The following is a 26,141-nucleotide window of genomic DNA, read 5'->3' on the forward strand; positions in this document are numbered from 1 at the left end:
TTACAAACCTCGGCATAGCAGATGGATAACCCTATACCGCATGCGGAGTTGGTGACCTCCCTCCTTCCTGCCTCCTCTTTTTTTTTCCTTTCTTCTTGCTGTTCTACCAGTTTTTCTCTTATAACGTCTCCCTCTTTTACTTTATTTCTTCATTGCCTTTTTATATTTACAGAGTTAGTCTGGCCAGAAAAAGAAAAAAGTCCATCTAGTTCAACCATTAAAAAAAAAGTTATAATCTTATACCCACAGTTGATTCAGAGGTAGGCAAAAAAAGTTCAGCAAAGCATGGTCCAATTTGCTCCTGCAGGGAAAAAATTCCTTCCTGATCCCCCAAGAGGCAATCGGAAATGTTAGTATCCAGTTATATTCTGTGTATCTAGGAAAGAATCCAGGCCTTTTTTAAAGCAATCCACTGAGCTGGCCAGAACAAACTCTCTATTCCACATTTTCACAGCTCTCACTGTGAAGAAACCTTTCCATGTTTGGAGATAAATTTATTTTCCTCCAGACGTAAAGAGTGCCCCCTTGTCCTCTGTGATGACCTCAGGGTGAATAGTTCTACACCGAGATCGCTATATGAACCTCTGATGTATTTATACTTGTTGATCATATCCCCCCTTAATCTCCTCTTCTCAAGAGAGAATTAATTTCCTCTAATCTTTCCTCATTGCTGATCTCCTCCATGCCTCTTATCAGTTTGGTTGCCCTTCTCTGTACTTTCTCCAGTTCCTCAATGTTCTTTTTGTGAATTGGTGCCCAAAACTGAACTGAATATTCCAGATGAGGTCTTACTAATGATTTGTACAGGGGTAATATGATATCTCTCTCTCTGGAGTCTATACCTCTTAATACAAGAGAGGATTTTGCTCACTTCAGAAACTGCAGCTTGGCATTGAATGCCATTATTAAGCTTGTGATCTACCAGAACACCCAGATCCTTCTCCACCATTGATTCTCCTAATTGTACTCCCCCTAGTATGTATGATGCATGCATATTCTTAGCCCCCAAGTGCATAACCTTACATTTATCAACATTAAACCTCATTTGCCACATAGTTGCCCAATTAAACAGTGCATTGAGGTCAGCTTGTAAATTGAAGACATCCTGTAAGGACATTATTCCACTGCACATTTTAGTGTCATCTGCAAAGACTGAAATTTTGTTTTTAATCCCAGACCCTATATCGTTTATAAAAATATTAAAAAGTAAGGGTCCAAACACTGAACCTTGGGGTACACCGCTGACAACCCTAGACCAGTATGAATCATTAACCACTACTCTTTAAATACGGTCTTTTGCCCAGTTTTCTATCCATTTACATACGGATTTTTCCAAGCCCATAGACTTTACTTTACACATGAGCCGTGTGTGGGGAACTGTGTCAAACGCTTTTGCAAAATCCACGTATACCACGTCCACCATCACCCCTCTGTCCAATGTTTTGCTCACCTCCTCAAAAAGAAATCATATTTGTTTGACAACTTCTGTCTTTCATGAATCCATGCTGTTTGTTGCGTAAAATAGTTTGTCCAGCAAGATCTCATCTATGTGGTCTTTTATTAAACTCTCCAGTATCTTCCCAACTTTTTATGCTCAGGACATGTGGTTATGGCTTTTAATGATTGATCTATAAGTTCTTACCCATTGTTTACACTGCTTGCAACTCAACGTGTAATGGGTACTTATGTCATTCACACAATATGGAACACCAACACCTTCTCCCACTACCCATTCTTCTTTCTGGACCGTTGAATTCCATTATCATTGTACTCAACAAAATAATCTGTCATATTTTCTTATGTATATGTACAGATTATTTAAATATATCTATCACTGAACCATTTGGATTCTTGTGTATATTCTACTTTCTACTTTATTTTAATAAAAAAAGATTGAACAAGAAAAGAAAAATGACAAATAGTTATATACCCTGTGTAAACTGTCACCATGCAAGATGGATATCTAGTATTCGTAAGGGGAAATTCATGAGAATAAAATTAAATTGTACTTTATTGGGGGGCTTTAATAAACTTTTCATGAAAAAATATTCAAAACAGAAAAGGATAGAATAAAACGTCCCTTGAAAATACATGTGAAAAAAGTGGGTGGACAAGATGGGTATTATTTGTTAAAGTACCAAACTGGTAAGAGGAGGGGGAATAATAAAAGTGCCCAATATTGGCAGTTGGAGGGGATTATTAAAATAAATATAGAACAACAACAACAACTAGCCATTTTGAAAGACAAGATTTCAGGCACACTTTACTTCCAAAGAGCTCTCAGTTTATAGATCAGAAAGATATGCAATTTCCTTGAAGGCCACTCTAAGACTGGCCATAGACGGGCCGTTTATCGGCCGAATTGTCAGCCGATAAACGAAAAATCGGTCGTTGCCGTTGATGCCACCAATGTCTACGAAAAACTACCGTTTTTAGTGAATTTTCCAGCATGACTGATAAAGAGAAATGAGAAGATCCACGAAAAATGGCTCACGACATTGCCCCACTAATAGCGTGAATATCGGCCAATTTTTCATGCGGATGAAAATTCGGCCAATAAACGACCCGTCTATGGCCTGCATAAGTAACAATGTGTATAGTGGAAGGAAAGAATCGATATTGGAAGGTAGTGGGGAAGATGAGACTATATAGTAGTGTTCAATGTAATTATTTGTAATACCAGTGAAGGGAGTGAAGCAATAAAGCAGAGGTTAGGAACATCCAGAGGCCAAAAGGGTTAAACAAGGTATATTTGTCACAACAACACAGTTCCCTGTCTGCTTCTGATGTCTTTCAGAGAGACAAAATTAATTGGGCGGGACAAGGTACTGCAATGTCACTACGCACTTGAGGAGCAGCTGCAGTGGGACTGGAGTCAAGAAGTGCAATTGGTATAGAGTGTAGGCTTTAATAAAGATATTTTTAATTTCAGCCTCTCCCCTTTATGCTTTCTTATTGGGGTTTGGCAGAAGTGTATGTAAGTGTAAGTGTATGAGGAACCAGTATATCCCTGCATATTGGGAATTGCTACTCACTGCTTTTTGATCATCTTTTAAAAGATTTGGCGAGCTGGAGCCACTGGATCTTGGAGACTAGATGCCTTTTCACCTATTACATATGTGGATTTCAGTAAGGGGACACTATAAGGATGATTTACTAAAACTGGAGCGTGCAAAATCTGGGGCAGCTGTGCATGGCAGCCATTCAGCTTTTAACTTCAGCTTGTTCGTTTAAACTATGACAATAAAACCTGGAAGCTGATTGGTTTCTTTGCAGAGCTGCACTAAATTTTACACTCTTCAGTTTTAGTAAATCAACCCCTATATGTTGTTTAGACCTCTAATTAATTCTGTTTAGTTATCCAATATTTGGTATTTTAGGTTTATAAATAATAGATCTGAAATCATGATTTTGCACAATGAGTTTTGTTAGTTCAGTTATTGTATATGTATGTGATTATTCAGCATATTGGAATAATTGATTCATTTTGGGTAATGCAGTTTTGTTTTCTGAAGGTTATAGTGATACAAGAATTGGACCAGTGTCTGATGGGGCACTTTGGCAAAGCAGCCATATTACAGAGGTGCCACACTAACCTGCAAATTGTAATGTGTTCCCTGAACAGTGTTAGGGGCTTTCTCGCCTATTTAGTTTCTATTTACGTTATTCGCAAATATCTGACTGAACTAACCTAAAGTAGAATTGCTTTTTGGCTTGTCCTGTTTCTTCATTGCAACACTGAAGTATACAAGCTGCTCTACACCGAAGTATACAAGCTGCTCTACACCCCTCTTCATCACCACAGTTAAAAACAGTCCAAGTTAGTAGTCCAATGTTATGAACTTAAATTGGTTCTGTAATAAACCGATCCTGCAGTGCTCTATCAGTCAGAAAACATAAAAACCCAAACTTTTACATATGTATGCCTTAACCACTTTCCAAACGCCCGGTGTGATTCTGCATTTCCGGATAGGGGGCACGTGTGCCATCCTACCCACGCTGTCATTGGCTCATGTAGGTAAACATCCATGTTTTTTTTTTTTTTTTTACAGCTAGCGAGGAGGAAAAGATCCCCCTCTAGCTGTCAAAGTGGGGGAGCTGGGGCCAGTCTGATCATAACTGGTTACACACTGAATATGCGTGTATCATATAATGTGTTATGAAAGGTGAACTTATCTTTTAACCCTTTGATCACCGGAGGTGTCAGCTCCTTCCTGCCAAGTGTAGTTAGTACATTGCCAGTGCTTTTTATTAGCATGTCAGTGGCAGTTCCCACCAAGTGTCAGAATGCCTGCCATTACTAGTATAAAAAAAATAAATAAATAAAATTCCAGTATATAATATATATATATATATATATAAACACACACACACCATTGTAGACGCTATAACTTTTACGCAAACCAATTAATATACACTTATTGGTTATTTTTTATACCAAAAGACATGTAGTAGAATACATTTTGGCCTAAATTTAGGAATACGTTTTTTTTTATATTGGATATGTTTTATATCAAATCGTAAAAAAAATTTTTCTTCTTACATTTTAGGTCTTTTTTTATTTATAGCGCAAAAAATAAAAACACAGTTATGATCAAATACCACCAAAAGAAAGCTCTATTTGTGTGAAAAAAAATTATATAAATTTAATTTGTGTACAGTGTTGCATGACCACGCAATTGTCAGATAAAGCAGCGCTCTGTATCAAAAAAATGGCCTGGTCATGAAGGGGGGGGGGGGGTAAATATTCCAGAGAGCAAGTGGTTAATGTATCCAAATATACTTAAAATTATAATCTTTGGGTAATAAACCCTACAACTTATTTGTGGATTCAATCTACAAAAACTCCAGCCAAAGTTTTTTCCTTTCTTTTGGAAATAATTGGGTATGTTTTATAACATTTTATGTGCAGCTCCTCTCCCCTCACAATGAATATGTAACATTTTAAAGGGAGTCTGAAATGATTTTTAATCGATCGAGTAAATGAAAAAGGGAAAAAAAAATGCATAAAATTGACAAAAAATGGATGCTCATGAAACATTTATGGAGGCCATGCTTATAGTACCTCTCCAGATCTGAATGAGGTAATGATACTTATTAATCGCTAACTGAAAAAAAAATCTCATTTATACTGCTATGCACATACTGTATATATGGGAAAAAGAAACAAGCAAAAGAACAATCTGAGCTTGCAGGTCTATTATATACAACCTAGCGAAGATCCCGCTAAAATGATGTAGAGGTTAATTCTTTAAAAAAAAAAAAAAGGAAAAAAGAAAAAAAAAAACACTTATCACAGCAGTTTTCCTGGCTCATTTTCTTGGCATTAGGGCAGAATACATTGGAAAACATTAATGCAGGTGCTACCGCTGCTAGCACCTCACAAAGTAGCATTGCTTGCAGTAGTGACAATGATCCTTCAGTGTCTAACTGATCTACAAATTACTCTCAAAGGCTTAGAAGACTTCTCTCATTCTTGGCACTGGCTCAGACGGATTCAAAATGAATAATTCATGTTTCACCTCAGTAGAAAAATGCATTTAATCTATTTTTGTTCCAAGAAAATACCCCGATTGTGACTGACCTTTCTTCACACAAAGCATAGATTCTAAAGCTGTAATATCACTTTGGTACAAAAATTAGAAAGGAAAAAAAAAAAAGAAAAACCTCAGCAATTATAATTTAGATGTTTTATCAGTATACAAGAGAAATGAATCAGCATTTAGTTGTCCAGCTTTTCAGTGTCAAGTAGGGGAAAGCTTTTATTAATCATTATGGGTTGCTTAAGGATAAGTAAGGATAAGCAAAATCAGGCAATTATTTAAAAGACAAGGGTTTGCTTTAGGCTGTAGTGCTTCTTTTAAATAACAGTTAGAAACTGAATGTCTGTTTAAAGTGTACGTAAAGTAATTTCTACTTATTGGATAGAAGGAAAGAATTGCGGTTTTCACCCTTGCTGGGGATTTTCACCCTTCTATTGGTCCTAGTGACCACTGACACCAAGGCCAAAAGTGAGGAGAAATCCTAAACTTCAGATTTTATGAGTGTAAAAGGTGAGGCGAAATCTTCCCTCATTTTGAGGAGATTCCCCTTCACTTGTGCTACATCTCCAAGACAAGTGAAGAGAAATTTCCCCAGCTGGACAGAGATATCAAACTTTACCCTCAGGTGCTATTCAAAACTAAGAAGAAAGCCTTTGGCTTTATATACACTATAAAACAATAAGCCCACAAATGTAATAAAAATAGTAAATAGTTACAGCATTATATTATAGGTATACATGTGAAAAGGCAACATGTGCAATTTGCTTTACAAAAGTAACACTGCACAAAGGAACAGATATGTGAAAACATATAGAAATTAATAAACCAAGTCATCATCCAAGGTGATTGTGCTGCTTTATTGATCCATGCCAATGCTACTTGTGACTTTTTGCTGCTGTGTTGTTGCTAGATTAAGAGCCAGTGTAAAGGTTAATTTTTTTTAAAAAAATTATGCTGTCATATTTACCTGCTCTGCAGAATGGTTTTGCACAGATCAGCCTCAGACCTCCTCTTCTGGGGTCCCTTGCTCCTCCTTCCTTTCAAGTGCACCCTTAGCAAGCCACTTGTTATGGGAACGCTTGTGCTGGCTCAACCCTGTGTCGGGCTGTGTGCATCTATAGACACATGGCACAGCTCGGACCCGCCCCCGGCTCCTTCCTCATGGGATTTGATTGACAGCAGCAGGAGCCAATGGATTCTGCTGGTACCCAAGTCCCTGTGAGGAGAGTGAAATCAGTGCTGCTGTTCTCAGGCACAGCACTGGATTAAGATAGGACTTGGGTAATTCTTTGGGGGGGGGGGGGTAGGGCTGGAGGAGAGCTGATCATGAAAGGTTTTTTTTATTTTAATGCAGAGAATTCATTAAGGAAAACCACACACACACCTTTAGTCTTTATACCTGGTTTAATCTGGAGTCCTGATATCATTGCATCTTCATTCACCCAGGAAACAAAATTCCCATCATTTGCAGCAGGGGCATCATAGGGCCACGTGCCTCCAGTCTAACTAGACCACTAGCAGAACATGTCACTATCAGTGATTTTAGGCAGTATGAATACAGAGATATCAACCCAGAACTGCCTTCATAATTTTAGTTCAATCTCCAGAGACATGGGAGTTTGAACGCTTTGTGGGACAATGTTTCTGTTGTAAACGCTGCTCCCACTTACTACCATGGAGAAGGTAGTAATGGGGGTAATAACCCATGAGCACCAATAAAAGAGGCACACCAAGCACCAACATAAAGTAAAACTTAATCAGGCCACTACACTATTCAGGCTGTGTTGTCCTATTTCTTAGTCCCAATCCCTGCACTCTGATTACTATACACCAAATGGATTAGATTACTTCACCCTGACTGCTGCACTCAATATGCTACATTACATGTCACCTAGTTCTGAGTAATACACTCTATACACTCATGTACTCTAATGTTGTACATTACCGAGTCTTGACCATAGTCCTGAATACTATATACTACATAGTCAAGACTGCTGCACCCTAGATGCCATGTTGTACATTACAGTTCTCACCACTGCACCCTATATGTTTTGTTGTACAGTGGATATAGAAAAGAATAAGCACCTTTAAAATAATCACATTTTGTTACTTTGCAGCCTGAAATGAAGTCAAATTTTGTTTTATCCAGCTGTATTTACTTATAACATCCAAGTGAAAGATAACACCAACATGTCAAAAAAAAATTCAAAAACAGAAATCACTGAGTTGGAAAAAAGATCATCCCCTTGTGTCAGTATTTTATTGAACCACCTTTTGCATTAAATTACAGCCTTTAGTCTGTTGTGGTTCTACTAACTTTGCTCATCAAGACTTTGCAATATTTGCCCACTCTTTGCAGAACTGCTCAAGTTCATTTAGATTTAATCGTGACCGTTTGTGGACTGCAGTCTTCAAGTCATTCCACAGATTTTCTATGAGGTTTAAGTCTGGGCTCTGACTAGGCCATGCAAGGACATTCACCTTTTTCTCCTTCAATCACTGTGTGGTCACTGCTGTGTGCTTTGGGTCATTGTCATGTTGGAAGGTAAACCTTCTTTCCATTGACATATTTCTGGCAGAGGGCAGTAGAGTTTCCTCAAGAATTTGACGGTATCTTGCCCCATCCATTTTTCTTTCTATCCCGACAAGTGCTCCAGTCCCTGCTGCAGAAAAACACCCCAATAACAGGATATTACCACCTCCATGCTTTACTGTAGGAATTATGTTATTTGGATGGTGGGCTGTATTGGATTTCAGTCAGTAGGGCAGAGGTTGGTGGCAGTAGGGCAGTGTCAGTACTCTTTTTTTTTTTAACTTTTATTATGGTTTGCAATTCTATTTTTTTTGTTTTTTTTTGGTTTTTTTTAGGGATGTGGTGAAATATCGGGGGGTCTAATCAAGGGTAACTTTTGAGACAGAGAAAGGTACTAAGGATATATTCCTAAGCTCCTTTCTCTGCAGCCTGAGCTGCACTGGACAGTGAATTACTGGGAAGTGCTCTGTGCTGAGCAGCTTTCAGTTCAAACACAAACTGAAGCATAGTAAGCACAGTTTACTATGCAGAGATCTCTTTCAAACCTGGAGACCCATACATTGGAGGGCACATACTAAAGGGTGTATCTTGTACTGGAAAACAGATTAAAGAGGAGTGGTATGTACTGGTGTACACATAGTAACAAGGGATGCCTATGCTGGAGAACAAAGATACCACAAATGAGAACACACATTACAATGGAGATCCCCACAATGGAGTAATGAAAGCTGCCTCCTCATTGGAAATACATGGAACAACTTTGAGCCCTCCCTACAAAGTTCAATCACTATAATACACAAAATAGCAGGAGCGCTCTCACAATATATGTTATATGATATGAAAAACATGCTTAAATAATGAACACATAAAAATAAATAGTGAAATAAAGTCCCAAATGTGAAATCAAGTGAAATAAAATCCCTTAAACAGAAGGTGATAAGTGCTCTGTGCTCCCTGCCGGTGTGCCCCCTCACTCACCAACTTTAATGCATTTCACCCCTCCCACTGTGCTGCCTCTCAGGGGCAAAATTCATCAGACACGGATGTGGTGATACTAAGCTTAGGAGCTTTGTGGAATACTAGCGACCTACTATTGTACATTTGGAGATTCATGCCTATTGTATCTGGAAACATGTGAGTGCAATACCAGTGTGTCTGCTTTTACTAATAATTGGAATTACACTATTTTGGATGCCTCTCTCCATTCCTTACATGTATATATCTATCTATTGGCTCTACATTTGAATCACTGCGAATGACAAGCGACATTTAATCAGGAAGACTACAAGCTCCAGCATGACTTCCTATGCCCCACCAAAAGCGTGAAAGACTCTTATTTCACCATGAGAGTCCATTAAAGTTGGTGAGTGAGGGGGCACATAGGCCTAAGTTGATTGGTGTGTCCTAAGTGCAGGTGATCATTACCTATCAAAGTTCAATCACTGATGGAGGGATCTAGGAGTATTTAGGGGGGCCCCATAAGGAAGGAGTAATCAGAGACCCTCATCCAGAATTGAAAACTGGAAACCCCTAAACAAACAAACACACACACCTACCAGCAAGGAGTGCAAGGGGATAATGAGAGGGTCCACTCCCTCTTATCCAGAAATACACCCCCCCTTAGGAGAAGGTGAGCCCTTAAAAGAAGACGTGCATGGGGGTGAAGAGGAATGACCTCCTCTCATCCATCAAGGAATACAGACAGACACAGAGGACCCCCATCCAAGAATACAGGAACCCCCTTCAAGTTAAAGGAGATTTCTGGATAGGAGGATTTCAGAGTAGTGATAAGAGGGGAACCCCTATCTAGGAATACAGGAATTCCCTTCCTTCTTCCATCCAAATAAAGAACACACCCAGCTAGGAGGATTGCAGAGGGTGATAAAAGGGGACCCCTATCCAAGAACGCAGGACCTCCTCTTCATCTCCCCTCCAGGCACTCCTCTCTTCCCCCCCTCATTTTAAGGATGGCTACCAGCTAGGACAGCAGGGGGGTGATGAGAGGACCCCCTCATCCAGGAACTCCAATCCTTCCCCATTCCAGTTAAAGATGACTCCCCATCTAGGAGGACTGCAGGGGGCAAAAAGAGGGAACCCTCTCAGTAATGCCCCTCCAGTTAAAGAAGACTCCCAGCTAGGAAGACTGCAGAGAGGTGATGAGAGAGGAACCCCCATTCAGGAACTTCCCTCCCTTCCCCTCCAGTTAAAGAAGACCCACCTAGGAGAGCTGCATGGGGCAAAAAGAAGGGACCCCCCGTCAGGAACTCCCCTCCCTCCCCCCACCAGTTAAAGAAGACCCCTAGCTAGGAGGACTGCAGAGGAGTGATGAGGACCCCCCATCCAGGAACTCCAATCCCTTCCCACTCCAGTTAAAGAAGACCCCCAGCTGCAGACATCCCTGCCCACAGCCCCCAGTAGAAAAAGACTACTGGTCAAGTGGACTACAGACAGTTGCCATGCACTACACCACCCACCCTCTGCTGGAGAAGGTGAATAGTGTGTAGTGAGTGAACAGGCAGCTTCCAAGCATCCCCCCCACCCCACTGGAGAAGGTAAATGGTGTGTAGTGAGTGAACAGGCAGCTTCTAAGCATCCCCCCACTGGAGAAGGTAAATGGTGTGTACGGACAGTGAGTGACTGTGAATACATCCACAGCTGTACACACACAGCAGCTCCAACCACAGTAGGATGGGGTGACTCCCAGTACTGTAGGAGAAAGAAATCTTGTACTGTCCAGGCATTGTTGTGATGGAAGCCTGGGCGTTTCGCTGCTGCTTGCTCTGTTCTTCAAGCTGAGAGCAAACACTCTGACCTCCATAGCTGTAAGCAGAACAGCCGGTCCAGGCTTTACACAGGGCAGTGGCTGGAGTATCCAGTGGGGAGAAAGGAAAGGTGCTAATCTGGATCCTGTGCAGCAAGTTCAAGTGCAACCCCCCCCCCCCCCCTTGTCCTGGCCTGCTTGGAGGGGCCCTTCTCAATGCGATGCTTGAGGCAGGTCCCCAAAGTCATATCTAATGAACATCTCAAAAGCACCTTTAAAAAAAGAAAAAATAATTAAGAAAGAAAAATACATCCCATATCCTTATCTGTTATGCTTATCTTTGATGAGGGTCTGGTCTGGAAGTCAAGGGGGATCCTAGCCCCTTCTATCAGGCAAGTATTTATTGTCCACACCATCAGCTATCTTTGACAAATAGAGTTACAAAATATCTGAAAAGACTTACCTTCCTTGTACAGGAGTAGGTCCATAATCATCCCCAAGGGCTACACAACATTCTTGCCCATTCTGGTAAGCGTTTTCCCAGTTTCCTGTAGCATCTGCAGCTCTCTGAAATCTGTCTAGAAGTATGAGCTCATTGTGGTCAAGGGTCACTGCATCTGTGCCCACACATCCATTTAAGCCAGAGTGTTGTGGGGCACTGGTCTGAATCCTCTCCACATCAATTTTACTAACACGTTGGACATCATTATTGTTCTCCAGATACATTTTACTGTTTAGAAGCAATCTTCTTAACTGTAAGGTATAAGTTAAAGTAGAATATATAAATATAAAAAGACCAGCAAAATAACAATGCAGTATACATTAAAACAAGCTTTTTTCATAAACAAAAAGTACATGTCCCTCAATTTATGAGCACACGATTTATAAGCACATAAAATGCATTAAAAAAAAAAACAACACATTAAATGCACAGTTATGACCAGTAGGCAATGTTATAGGTCTAACTGATCAATTCTCATTTATTAAAGGACTGCCATATTTTCAGACACCAGTGAAGGGACTCCTTAAAGAGTAACTACTTTTGCGAAAACAAAATTGCAATTTACAAACAAAGCAAGTAAGATACTCCCTAAGGGCTTTTTACACTTGCTCCAAGTTTAACACACATTAATTACTGCTTTAAGATACTTTTTTGATGTGTTTTTGATGTTACAGTGATGCTTTTTTTTTTTAAGCTCTAATGAAGCTTGGCAAATAGTGTGTGTGTGTGTGTGTGAGGATTTTGTATTTGTTTCAATGGACCCAGTAGAACCGTGGCTCAGTAGTACCCCTGTTTAGCAGATCCCCAGCTCATTGGTACCCTCTTTAAGCCCTCACCCAGCTCAGCAGATCCCTCCCTCAGTAGTAACCCACAGCTCTGCAGATCCCCCAGTACAATGCTCATCCAGAGGGATTTTTTTCTTTTTTTGCTACACAATTCAAGTTACTTTTTAAGCAAGATATGTTCTCCTCAGAGGTTTTAGTGGATTTTTTTTTAATACTCTTGCTATATCTACAGAGGTAAGATTCAACACGATTAGTCACAAACTATAAGTAAAGGAAATATATGTAGACATAAGAAGACAAGAAACATACAGTATTTTTGTGCATGGGTCATTTGCTAGCATTTGACAAGCGTCTATTTCATAGGCAGGTTTGTCAACTTGATTTTTAATATCAGTTATATTTACACAAAAGAAGCGTTCTTAACATTGTAGTAATACAATACACTAATTTACATTTAAAATGAACATTCTTTAACTTTCCTTATAAGGAATATGTTATTTTTAAATTGTTCAGATGTTCATTCTTTAACAGCTGCAACTACAGCAAAGTGCCCTATAGTGGCAGGAGAAACCGCTAATCCCAAGTGGGGAGTGTTGTTGAGTAGCACTAGCAGAGGAAGGGGAAGTATTAGCGTCTTTTCTTTTTTGGCAGTAAAATATTTGCTTTGGAGTGGAACTCCAGCCTGTGTAATACAAAGGTCTGCAGTTTTTTTTTTCAGCATAATGCATTGGTAATTCTCTCCAAACAATCTTATGAAACACTGCTACAATATTTAAGGTTTGTGACAAAATTTATATCCAAAAACATCATATATGTAGTCAATGAAATCACCCAGAGACCCCGGCGGAAGTGAAACAATGAGAACAGATGTGTCAGCAAGCTGCCTGTATTGCAGATCAAACTACAAAAGAAAAAATGTAATGAAAAAAACATTTTATTTACAACATTTTAAAAAAAAAATTCTTTTCTACAGGTGTCAGGCACCATCATTGAAATGGATCTACATTGCTGGATAATGTGATTAATGGTGAGTGGACATTATGGGACTTTTTGAGTGGGGGTGTCTATTAAAGAACTTGTCAAAAAACATTTTTTACTTCACCTGTAAAATTAATTTGTAGACTTTTGTAGAAAAGTGAGCTTGACTTTACAGATCAGCTGTGTAAATCCCACAGCACGTGTTAAAAATTAGACCTGGGCAAATCAATCCACAAATTAATGTAAACTGAACAATAGCCAGACTGCTATGATATAAACTGGACAAATCAATACATGCTTTTTTGACAAATTATCTACTGCAAAGTCATGTACCAATGTGGTCATATCTAATGAACATCCTAAAGCATCTTTACTCAAAATCAGAAGCTAGAAAGGAAAGAATCAGGCATACTTTGTGGAGTGGAAAAAAAGATGCACCATGTTACAGGGAGGTCAACAACTTTACATTTTGTGGCTGCACTTTCTACTCTGGTTCAGTTAAAAGCGAACTTTACCCTACCTTCAGCCTTGTACAGTTGTAGAGGCTCCTCTGCTGTATTGAAATTGCTTACTCTGATTTCACTGCAAACTGTGAGCTTCTCACTTTCTGGCTGAAGGACATCCATCACCCAGGCCATTCCTCCCTAGCCTGACAGTCACTGGTCCACCCTTTTCATTCATTGGATTTATTTTCTATTACTCATGGAGGTTCAGAGTTGCATGTGAGCATTACATAGGGCAGTCTTCCTGGAATACCTACACTTATTTTCATCTACCCATCAAGGAATTATGAAATCTGCATAACTCCTTCCAAGAACCAGATCACTGCTTGCATCAAGGCTGAGGGTTCTTGAAGAGCAGTACTGTGGCAGGATACATAAGCAAATGGGCGGGGAATAGAGCAGGTTACATCATTGCCTAAATATGGCCACGGCCATATTTGTGCAATGATTTTGCCACTATCCTGGCTGTTAATCCTTGCCACTATCCTGGTGTCTAGATCTAATTGACTTTTTTGTGAATTAGTAGGGGTACTATGTACTCCATGCATAAAAGTGGCCACCCGCCCAAGTCTATAACTGGCTTATGACTGGCTTTTTTTCACTATGTGATGCCTGTTTATGTGTCCTTGCTTCATAAGCCAGTTATAGACTTGAGCGGGTGGCCACTTTTATGCATGTTTGAGTTTTTTGGTACGTGGGTGCACTAGGGCCCTGGTTGCCATTGTGCTACATGCTGGGGTCCAGTGCACTCCTTTGCCTTTAAGAGGGGTGGCTCCCTCAGGTCCACCTGCCCTTGATCTATCCATTAAATGCATGTGCCTCTACTATGGGGACTCACAAATTTTAGAGTTAGGACCACAGATGATCAGGGTGCCGTGTCGTGGCTCTGTGGCTTACGTATGTATTTGCAAATGTGTGCTAACTAAACCCCTGTTATAAACGCATACTGCTAGACAGGTTAATTCGGTTGTTAGCAAGCTGGCTGGCAAGTTGTCCAAGAACATTGTTCTCTCCCCCTTTTTTTCATTTTGTACTATGTACTCCAACCTATTCATGGTTGAGGGGGGCTGGGTAGTATCTGGTGGGCCCCTTATTATTAAAGTAGACTTCTAGATTCCAATAATCCCCCTGCCAGCTGACCCCACAACCACCAGGCAACGTCTGTAGGAATGATGACCATGCAAGCCATATAGTCTAGTGTGGTTAAAGAAGGGGGGGGGCATGCTTGTTCTCCCCTCTTTTCAGGGCTAACCAGGCTGCATGTTCAGATTAAGGGTCTGGTATGGATTTTTATGGAGACCTCACACATTTTGGTGTCCGTTTAAGAAAGAGAGAAAATCAGAGATCCTGAAGATCACAGGTGATCTCTCAGGTGTGCCAGTTTATGAAGCTGAGGTGAGGAACGGAGAACATTTTTTTCACTTCTCATCACAGGACACATCTTTCTGTCATTCGCTTTTACAGTTTTATGAAGGTGAGATCTAAAGATCTATAGATCTCACTGGCCATCTCTTTAAAATATCTCTGTCCCAGATTCTCCAGCCCAGAGCTGAGAATCTGCTATGATGTGAGGAAGAAGGTTTCTTACCTCCTAATATCAGCACCAGCAGGGTTACACATTGATATAAATTATAACTATATATGTTTATGTATGTATATTTGTGTTTTATATAGAGTGCACAGTATATATATTGTCGTTTAGAACGCATTCACACTTGAGCAATGCAGAATTGTTTGCAGAATTGCACAATTTTTGCTGCAATTCCAAAATTATGCTAAAATGGTGTTAAAATACGCAGTGCGCTTTTGGGTGCCATTCATTGCTAATGGCACCCCAAATGCTGTTAGCAGACATGTATTTTGTCACACATTCTGTCATTTGACAAATACGCTATCAACGCACCAAAATGCGTATTGAAAAAACACACAACACTCCATGCCCAAAAAAAGTTCAGTTTGGCTTTTGTGGGCCTTTTTAATGCACATTTTGGTGAAGTTTTTTAATAAGCATGTTCCTGCTTTTTTCAAAACACTTTTTTTTTAAATTTGAGTTGATATTTTTATGTGCATTTTGGTGCTTTTTTAAATATATATTTTGGCTAATTTTTTACCTCCATTTTTGTGTGTGTTCTGGAAACGCATGCAAAATTCATGTCATGTTTGCAGCGCCATTATTTGTTAATGGCACCCAAATGTGGCTAGCAGATGTGCAGTTTGCCAAAATATGCATAAAAAACAATTCAAAATACACTTTAAAAAAGTGCCAAAATACGTACCAAGAGAAATGCCAAAATGTGCATTACAAACCACACCAAAATGCGTGTTAAAATAACCTATGTCAAAATGTGTGTTAAAGCGCCTAAATATGTGTTTAGAAAAGCGCCAATATGCACATTAAAAAAAACCCACATCAAAATTTGTTGTTTACTCAGATGAAGTATATAGTACACATAGCAGCTCACAAGATATACACATTTGGTTACCCCCTTAACCACCTGCTGCCCAGGGCAATTTTGTAATTTTTCACATACATCTGCATTTTTTTTCTCGTGGCTAGAAAATTACTTAGAACCCTCAAACATATTTATGAAAGCAGCATTTGCCAGCAATTTAAAACTGATTCTCTCTGTGTAAAATTCACTGCTCCTAGCCACAAGGAATTTAGAAAAAAAAAAAATCACATCCTTTTGCATACCCTTGCCTATTAGTCCAGAATGGTCATTTTTTTAAGTTTGGCGACCCCTGCTGAACCAAACACAGGATCATTTGGCTAACCAACAGGGACAGACTGACCATTCGAGCACTCGGGCACTGCCCGAGGGCCCGGGGTCAGTAGGGGGCCCCATGAAATGCCCCTGGTACCTTTTATAGGCTTTTTTGGGTATCCTTTGAGTGTGGGCAAGGACACAGGGCCTCCTGATCCCCTATTGCCTGGGGGCCCCATGAGTTGTCAGTCCGCCCCTGGTAACCAAGGTAGGCAATAAATAAGCAAGAGTAAAAGAGAAGTATGGCCAAGGTTTGTAGACCAATGCTGCAGCATAGATGCTTGTTTTTATTTACCCCAAACTTCAGCTTTAAAGTACAGTGTCAGGCAAACCACTAGATACCAGGGGCAGACTGACAACTCATGGGGCCCCCAGGCAATAGGGGATCATGGGGCCCCTGTGTCTTTGCCCACACTCAAAGCACACCCAAAAAAGCCTATAAAAAGGTACCAGGGGCATTTCATGGGGCCCCCTACTGACCCCAGGCCCTCGGGCAGTGCCTGAGTGCTCAAATGGTCAGTCCGCCCCTGCTAGATACACATTTGATATGCATATAGGTTTACAGTTTTGCTCAAAGGATTTTCTCTGTTCGCCTTGCAATTTACATATTTCAGCCTCAATGTGCATCTAGGAAAATCACACTACTACAGTTTATCAGCTTTGTAGTTCACCTTCCTGCTCAATGGATTAAAAGATAAGTTTACCTTTAAAAAAAATAAAAATAAAAGGCATTTTTTGCAGGTGAAAAAAAAAAGTGATCAGCAGATAGCAGGTATAGTGTTAGACTCCTGCAGACTACCAGTGTAGCAATCACTTCAGTCCAGGAAGAATCAATGAACTACGAAGATGCTCACTAGCGCTCTTGTAGTTCATTGAGAATTACAAGCCATCAGCCGCAACGGTTGTTGCTACTTGTAGTCCATTCATTCACAGAACTCTGAATGAATGATGCGGCCACATTGGCAGAGCCCCGCACTATGGCGTTCTTTTCAAATTGTGATAGTGGATGTGAGGAGATCAGCCTACTGTCATGGAGGCGGGGGAGCAAGGAGAGAGCTGCAGGAGCAGGAACATGTTACATGTTTTACCATAAAAAGGGGAGGAACATGTAACATGTTCTCAAAGGTGAACCTATCCTTTAGGGATGCAATTTTTTCATTGTTCAATAAGAAGGTTGGTAGCAACACAGAATGCTGCAAAGCTCACTAGGAATTTCCAACGTTATGTGGCTGGTTATGTAGTGTAGCAGGGGTGAGTAAATCACAAGAGTGATTGTAGAGAGCTACAAATCCTTTGGGAGACAAGACCGTACATATTAACCATAGGGAGGAGCCTACGTGCTGACGTCACGCCGCTGAGACCATGTGATGCTTCAGCGGCCATATTTGTAAGTCTGGCTGTGTTTGTTTTATGCTCCACGTGGATGCTATTCCTTTTATAATAAAATACTACACCATAAGCGGCTTTCTCTGGCTCTCTGTTTTGTGAGCTTTCTTCCTTCCGGATTCAGCCTTATTGGATCAGAGACTGAGCTATGCTGTGGAGAAATCACATATTCTTCTAGAGGGATTTCCACATAGAGCCCAGTTGCATCTGTCATATATCCATTCTGGCTGTGGAAGGGTTTTCACCTTTTGGAGGATTTTCTGTTCAAATGCTGATTTATCCTTTATTTCTGGTGAGTGCATTTGGAGGAAGAATTGTCACAGATTCACTTACCACTTAATGTCACTCCATTATTCAACACTTTTCGACACTATAAATTTTTTGTGATTTTTCTGGACTTTATTGGTTATTTATATACACACTTATAATATGATCACGCATATCACCAGTTTTTTTATATTATAATCATTTGTATTTATGGTATTTACATTAGCTCTGCACTCTCTTTTTTGTAAATGCATTATAGGTTGTTTGCAAACTAACAAACTTTTTGCCAAAATCCCAGGGATTTGTTGCAAACTGTTGCAAAGGATTTTATTTAAATTTTTATGACTTCTCTTCTTTACCTTAATTCCAAAAATAACAAACTTGTATACATATTCTTGCTTAGAAGCCCTTTTGAGGTAAAATAAATCATAAAGCAATCAGAAGAGGTGTCATGCAGTTTCTGGTGAAAGCACTATTATGTTAAAAGGTAATGGAAACCATTTACACTTGTAAGTGAAAGAATAAAGGCTGTTCCATTTCACAGCAGAGCCACTTCGGAATGTAGGATGCACAATGCATTTCACTTAAAAGTTACATTTTTGCTCTATGGGTTTCTCCACTAAACAAGTGACACAGCTAGCTGACAAACATGAAACTACAAAAGCTACTCAATATGAAAAACAAAGGAAAGTTTGTATTTAGAAACACAAAAGGATATTTTGTATTTAGAAACAAGAAACGGAACTCAGTTTATGTACTTTGGCCATTTATAGGGCAAAAAAAAGGGCTCTCTTTCTGTACTGTCACTGAGCATCAATTACATAAAGCTGGCCATACAAAGTAAGGCAGGCCATACAAAATTATTTTTTTTTGTTCAAGCAAGGGGTTGAAGAAAAAAAAATTAGCCAATTCCCCCATCTACCCAGTCCTTCCCACTGTGCCGTTATATTCTGCTGGTGAGAAGACTTCCCTGCCAGCAGAATATAATGATCAGTGTTGCCAGCTGTAGCTGGTGGCACCCAGGGCTGTAGATAGAGATCAGAGGGCCCTGTACAGACTACCTGACAAAAATATCAAAAAGCAATATTTCACTAGAAATATAATAAAATCAGTATATGCAGACAACCAACATAACTTAAAATATGCCTGCTAAATCTAAAAGATAAAACTGTATTGAGTGAATAAATAAAGCACTTTGTGAATGAGGTCTCATTCACATGGGTGTTGTGGCCTGTACAGAGTGAATTAGTGGTTAGTTTATGTGGCTGGAGCCAACTGGAGCTGTCTGCATGCAGCCTATGTTATGCTGTGGGAATGCATTGACTGTACGAACACAGCCTTAGGTCCTAATTTGACAGGTGTGCAGGTGTATGGCCCAAACACAGTGTGCATTTGGGGCCACTCATCCACACCTGAACACCTATCAAATTAGGGCCTGCGGCTGTGTTTCTGCAGAGTGAAAAGGGACTCTGGCCCAAACCCCTCCTTCACACAGCCAGAGTACCTGTGTAACTTAGCTCTTAAAGTGTTACTAAACCCAGGAGCCACATTCACTCTAGTTGGTCTCCCACAGTACACAGAACATGGAAATGCAATTATTTTAGTAAATGTAAACTGCTAAATACCTTTTCTCATCAGCAGTTAGAGCAGTCTTGTGACTTCAGCAGAGCACTGGTTAAAGCTTGTAGCAGGAGTTTTCTTTCTGCTATAGGAGAATGCAAAACCCATGCCCCTCTGTCTGGATAGTGCTGATTGGCCCTGTGCTGATCACATGCACTTTCACAAGGAAAAAAACCTCTCTAGCAATACACACTAAACCGAGCATGTGCCTACAGGTTCAGTCTCATCAGGTGAACATCTGAACAAGAGGAGGGGCAGAGAAGTCAGGAATCATAATTGTTCCGGCACCTGCAACCATCCGCATCGCATTTTGAATGGCACCCCCCTACACATCTCCTCCTACAGTGTGATGGCAGGTGTGGAAATCACATGGTCAAAAAGACCATGCAATTTTCCTGCAGATGCATTTTGGAAAAAGTGCATGCACCTTTTCCTTGAGTGAAACGCAGGCACAGCAGTCCATTCAAATGAATTGGCTAACGTGCCCACGCAAAGGGCCTGATATTTTTTAAACAACACTATGTGGAGGGACTGGCTTTGGTGAAATATCAGAAGTCTAAAGAGATCCCGGATGATTCACTTTTGAGACAGAGAAAGATTGAGGACTGCAGATGAATGAACAGGAAGTGCACTATACAGAAGCGCCTGTTCCTCCAAACTGACAAGTTACAAATAAACAAAAGTGAGTGATTGGTACCGTTCACTAAATGTGCTCATTCAGGAAAGGAAGGGGCCAGTAAATCTGACATATTTACCAGCTCACCACTCTCAATCTTGAAATGATACCCCTGTGTGCCTGCATCAGCTAACATCCAGCAGGAAGGAGGAGGAGAAGAAAGCTCACAGCTGTGAGAAGGAAGAATGGGGGGGGGTGTAGTGTTGCATCCTGTACAGGTTGATCAATGGGGGGGAGCAAATACTGTAACTTATCACCTTGTGGCCCCCCCCTGCAGCAGCTGAAAGTCAGTGAAAGAGATGCATGGGTAGGTCACAGAGCAATTATTTTTAGGGATTGCCCTCAGGGATTGCCCTCAAGGATTGCCCCCCCCCCCTTAGGGATTGCCCTCAGGGATTGCCCTCAAGGATTGCCCTCAAGGATTGCCCCCCCCTCAGGGATTGCCCTCAGGGATTGCCCTCAAGGATTGCCCCCCCCCCCCGCTGACTAACGGCCTCAAATCATATCCATATTCTCTATAGATATGAGGAAAATATAATGAAAAAATCATAAATATAAATAATGAAATTATTAAATATTATAAATGAGTGAATTGGACTGACCTGGAGTTGAGCAATTGGACTAACAATGAGATTCAATTAGGAATCTTATATTGATGCTAGATCTAAGCTATAGGTGATAAAATGGGACACATTAAAGTAGTAGTAAAGAGTGTTAAAAAGACAAACAACTAGTCCTCATGCCATAATGTGCTAGTATGTATGGCTTACCTAAACAACACTTGTACCAGAGGAGCTCCTTATACTGGTACAAGTCGTGGATTCATGTGGTTCATTTGAAGAGGTGAGCTGCCGGATTTACCCATACCACCACTTTTGCTTGCTATAACCTTCACCGCCAGGTTTCCCACATACTCTCTTATCTAAACAACAGCTCTCTCCAGCGGCACGCTGTCACCACTGACAGTGATTCCATCTCCACCCAGTCTTCCTTCTGGGTTCTTGGACTCCAACCATTTGAATGGCCAAGCCTTAACGATGTCACTCCCATGCATGCACACAGGAGTCAGAGTCACAGCACAGTTCTCATGTGCATGCAATGTTGACATCACCGGCTGCTACATATGTACTACATTTACCCATGCAGCCGCATCATTCATTCACAGAGTTCTGTGGTTGAATAGACTACAAGTATCAACAGCCTTTGTGTCTGATGGTTTTCCATTTTCAATTAACTACAAGGGCTCAGGTGAGCATCCTCACAGGTCATTGATTCTTCCTGGGCTGAAGTAACCAAGACAGAATGCAGTTGCCTGACATTGCACCCACGATATGCTGATTGTGGGTACAATGCTTTCCAGGCTCCTAAAAAAGAAAATAGTAGATGCACTTTTTTTTTTTTTTTTTTTAAAAAGGTGAATTTATCCTTTAACTACTCCAAAAACACTCAAGCCAGAGATAAGCAAGAAACTAGCATTTTCAGAAGCAATGGCAGCCTCCATATCTCTCAAAATACAAATTACTTTTAAACACTTGATTTAGGTTGGCCATTCCTAACCTCACAAAAAGGTCAGCAATAAGGATGCAAAAAAAAAAAAAAAAAGGAAGAAGTGAGGGGTTCCCCTAAAAATACGTGCCAAACCCTTATCCTTTATGATAGCAGGGCACATGCCTTTGTCGATGAGGACAAAGGCCTATTCTCTACAACCAGTGATTGTATGGGTTTGTGGGTGGAGGGCTTATTGGAATATGGAAGCCCCTTAACAATAGGGGGCACCCATATAATATAATAGTTTCCCTATATGAATAAGTAAGAAGTATATAGTACCCTTACTCATTCACGAAAAAAAAAAATTAAATAGCAAATAATGGCAAATCCAAAAAAGTCCCATCTTGAATCAGATCACATCATTAACAATGAATGGCACCCAACACCTGCTGAAAGGAAAACACAATTCCCAGTGACCGACGGACATGTCCAATCTGGTTGCCGACTAGCACAGAATGACAATTTTAGCATTCGGATAATGCTTGGATAGCATAAGTTTATTCCCAACTTTGGCATGGACTAAATGCTGAGCACATCCCTAGTCAGAAAGAGAATTTCTGGTTTGAACACAATGCTTTTTTTTCTACCCTGTTGGCCAACTGCTTCTGATGAAAAGCATGGAGATGAGATGGCCATCACTGTTTAATCACAGTGACTTATTGTGCTTGTAAATAAATGTGCAATAATGAGCATCTTCATCATTTTAAATTGCGTAAAATGTTATAGAAATCATCTACAAACAATGTGTTTGAAAGAAAAGTACAGGATTAAAAAACAAACTAAAAAAAAACATGCATGCTTTCCTAGGTGGATATAGCATCTGTCCCCCACAGGTCCAAGACTGAGAACTGAGCAATCAGTAGCCTCTGCTTAGTTTTCAGTCTTAAAGGCAGTGGGAGACCAATTCTCCATCCACCTAGGTAAGTATGTAGATTTAGTTTGTACTGTCAGTCACTGGTTCTCTGCTCTGCCTCTTCAGCGCTCACTGGGGCTTTCTGCTGGGTCATCTGTGGATCAGGCACCTGGGTGACATCAGTCGACAGCAGGCTTTAGTCCACTGTCAGCTGAATACAGATCACAGGAGTGCAGAAATAAATGCACCCCTCTGATCTAATGGAGAAGTATGGCCAAAAGAGCTGTGACCATACGCCTTTAACCAGCTTGGCATCGGGTGCACAAAATCATATATTATATTATATATATATATATATATATATATATATACACATACATACACACACACACACACATGGTTTTGCAGTTTCGGGTAGGGGGCACATGGGCCCTCCCCGCACCTACATTCGCGGCCTCAGCTGTCAATCTGAGCTGTATGAACACCGATCTCTCCCCTGTCAGCTCCTGCACCCTGCTTTATATGGCTCTGCATAGCAGAGCCATACAAAGCAGTGTGCTTGCAGTGAAGCACGCACACAGCCAATGTTGTGAAACAGCACGCAGTTAATCCTTTGATTGTCCCAGATGCTAACCCCTTCCTGTCCAGTGCCATTAGTACAATGTCAGTGACTTTTATTAGCACTGAGCACTAAATTTAGTGTCATTGGGATGTCAGTGGCAGCTAGTCAGTCCCCCCCCCCGTCAGAATACCCGCTGAAGTCCCGCTATAAGTCGCTGATCGCCGCCATTACTAGTATAAAAAAAATTCCAGTATATACACACCACCATTTGTAGACGCTATAACTTTTATGTAAACAATTTACATGTATTGGAATTTTTTTTAGCGACAACATTTTGGCCTAAATTTATGATGAAATCTGATTTTTTTACTGGATATATTTTAGTCACTTATTGCCGCCTTTACTAGTAGAGAAAAAAAAATTACAGTATCTTTCCTGCCATTTGTAAACGCTATAACTTTCATATAAACCAATTAATTTACATGTATTGGGATTTTTTTTTTTTTTTTGCAAAGACATGGAGCAGAATACATTTTGGCCTAAATTTATGAGGAAATTTAATTTTTTTAATTTTTTTACTGCACATGTTTAATAGCAAAGTCAAAAATATTGTTTTTTCCTCAAAATTGTCAGTCTTTTTTTGTTTATAGCGCAAAAAAAAAAAAACCACAGGTGATCAAATACCACCGAAAGAAAGCTCTATTTGTGGGGAAAAAGGACGTACATTTCATTTGGGTGAAATGTTGCATGACCACGCAATTGTCAGTTAAAGTAGTGCAGCGCCATATCACAAAAAATGGCCTGGTTAGGAAGGGGGAGGGGGGTAAATCCTCTGAAGGGTAAGTGGGTAATACAAGGGATTCTCAAATTAGCCTCTTTAATAGCAAACATTGAATTGTAAATGGCCACCTTCACAAAGCAGTACAAGCTTCTGCAGAGTGCCTGAAAACCCAATAGAACTGATGCAGGGCTGGATTAAAAGAATCATGGACCTCGTGCTGGTGGCAGTGGAGCAGATTTCGGAGTGACAGGGATATGACATAAGTAACGCCTGCCGCCCTCCTGTGCTGGCAAACTTGAAAAGGTCCAAACATGAAAGGGTGCAGCCATACAGGCGTAACACTAGGGAACATTTGATTTGCCAGGCTTCCGTAAGGACACTGCATTAGCATGCACCTGAAGGTGAAAGGACCCACCTACACAGGCCCAACATTATGGAAGACCCCCTCTCTCATATCCATTCCCCCTTTCATTAATATCCCCCCTTACAATAGTGTCTTCTTTGCATCAGCGTCCCCCCTTATATCAGTGTCCCTTCTTACTTCAGAGCCCCCCTTATATCAGTGTCCCCTCATATCAATTCCCCATCTTACATCAGTGTCCTCTCTACAATAGTGTTTTCTTTGTATCATGCTTCCTCCTCATATCAATACCCCATTAAATCAGAATATCCCCCCATCCTTACATCAGTGTGCCTCTTTTTGCACCAACGTGCCCCCCTGCCTTAACCAGCACAGTTGTAGCAGCATAGCAGGGAGCTAAAAGGTGGAGCAAGCGTCAATGGGGAATTTCTATCCTCCCCTGGAAGGTAAAGGGTGGTGCAAACAAGTGAGGTCATTGGTTGTTAGGACGTCAGTGGTCTTCTCAGCTCAGTAATAGTAACACAGAAGCAGGGGCGGACTGACAACTCATGGGGCCCCCGGGCAATAGGGATCATGGGGCCCCCGTGTCCTTGCCTAAACTGAAAAAAGCCTATGAAAAAAGGTACCAGGGCATCTCATGGGGCCCCCTACTGACCCCGGGCCCTCAGGCAGTGCCCGAGTTTCCAAATGGTCAGTCCACCCCTGCACAGAAGAGAACTCTCAGCTGCTTTTGTCACTGTCGGCTGCAGCTCAGAGATCAGTTCTGTATAGTGAGAGCTCAGTGACTGAAACTGTAAAAACTGTTGAAAGACACTATAGCTATATTTATGACATTATTAAAGAACAGCAGTTTCTTTTTTTTCTTTAAATTATGGAACTTTATAAGGATTTTTAACCTTACAGGCCTTGTATACAGATACTAGGATAGAAGAAATATAGTAAAACATGAATAGTGATATCCTCTTGCAATAAGCAATAACAACATGCATTCCTTGCATGTCTGAAATAAATGGCACAAGCTTTACACTTCAGTAGTTTTATGAGTTCTAATATAGTCTGCCATATAAAAAGCACAAAAGCACATTAGAGTCATTTCTGCTGTATTAGAAACCCCTAAATCATACCAATCCTGCTCATTGGAGCCTGGTAACCCTGAATTAAGCAATAATCACCTGACATTTCTATAGCATCCAAACAAGGACCTATGGAAAAATGCTACAGCAGGTTTCACAGCTCTGTATACTGTATTTTGTTTACAATTCCAATTAGGATTATGGACCCTCTTTTAGAATTTTTTTAAAGGACCCAAGAATTAGTTGCTTTTTGGTCAAATTAATTTAACACCCAATCAAAAATTAAACATTTTAAAAAACAATGTCCACAAAAGAAAATGGAAATATATTAGTTTAAAGTGTTACTAAACCCACAACAGTAAAATCAGTCTGGATATGCAGTAAAACACTAATAGAAGAAGAGGGATCTCACCCCTTGTTATTGGATTTTACTGGTGCCACACCCCTTACTTACAAGACACTGAAAAACATAAGGACCCTAACTAGAAAAAGCTAATAGGGCTTTTGGAGGCACCACACCAAAATAAAGATATAATACTCAAAATATAAAAGATTACAGCTTTATTGAACAATGTTAAAACCACAGTTGTGCAGATTTTGAGCATTCACATATTAAAAAGCATGTATAGCTTATAAAACAGGCT

The 26,141-nt window shown here is 40.4% G+C and overlaps 1 protein-coding gene across 1 annotated transcript in view; it reads right to left on the reverse strand.

Annotated features, from left to right (window-relative positions):
- The window catches only part of OCA2 (OCA2 melanosomal transmembrane protein), a 444,033-nt gene that overhangs the window by 363,102 nt on the left and 54,790 nt on the right, over window positions 1–26,141 (reverse strand). Inside the window, exon 2 of the mRNA XM_089693490.1 lies at window positions 11,301–11,590. Coding sequence (XP_089549616.1) covers window positions 11,301–11,563 — 263 coding nt within the window. The 5' untranslated portion in view covers window positions 11,564–11,590. The remainder of the gene's footprint in view (window positions 1–11,300; window positions 11,591–26,141) is intronic.

The sequence above is a fragment of the Staurois parvus genome, unplaced genomic scaffold (assembly GCF_062004578.1).
Source record: "Staurois parvus isolate SC_StPar_1 unplaced genomic scaffold, SC_StPar_1.0 ptg000634l, whole genome shotgun sequence".
NCBI classification, from domain to species: Eukaryota; Metazoa; Chordata; class Amphibia; order Anura; family Ranidae; genus Staurois; species Staurois parvus.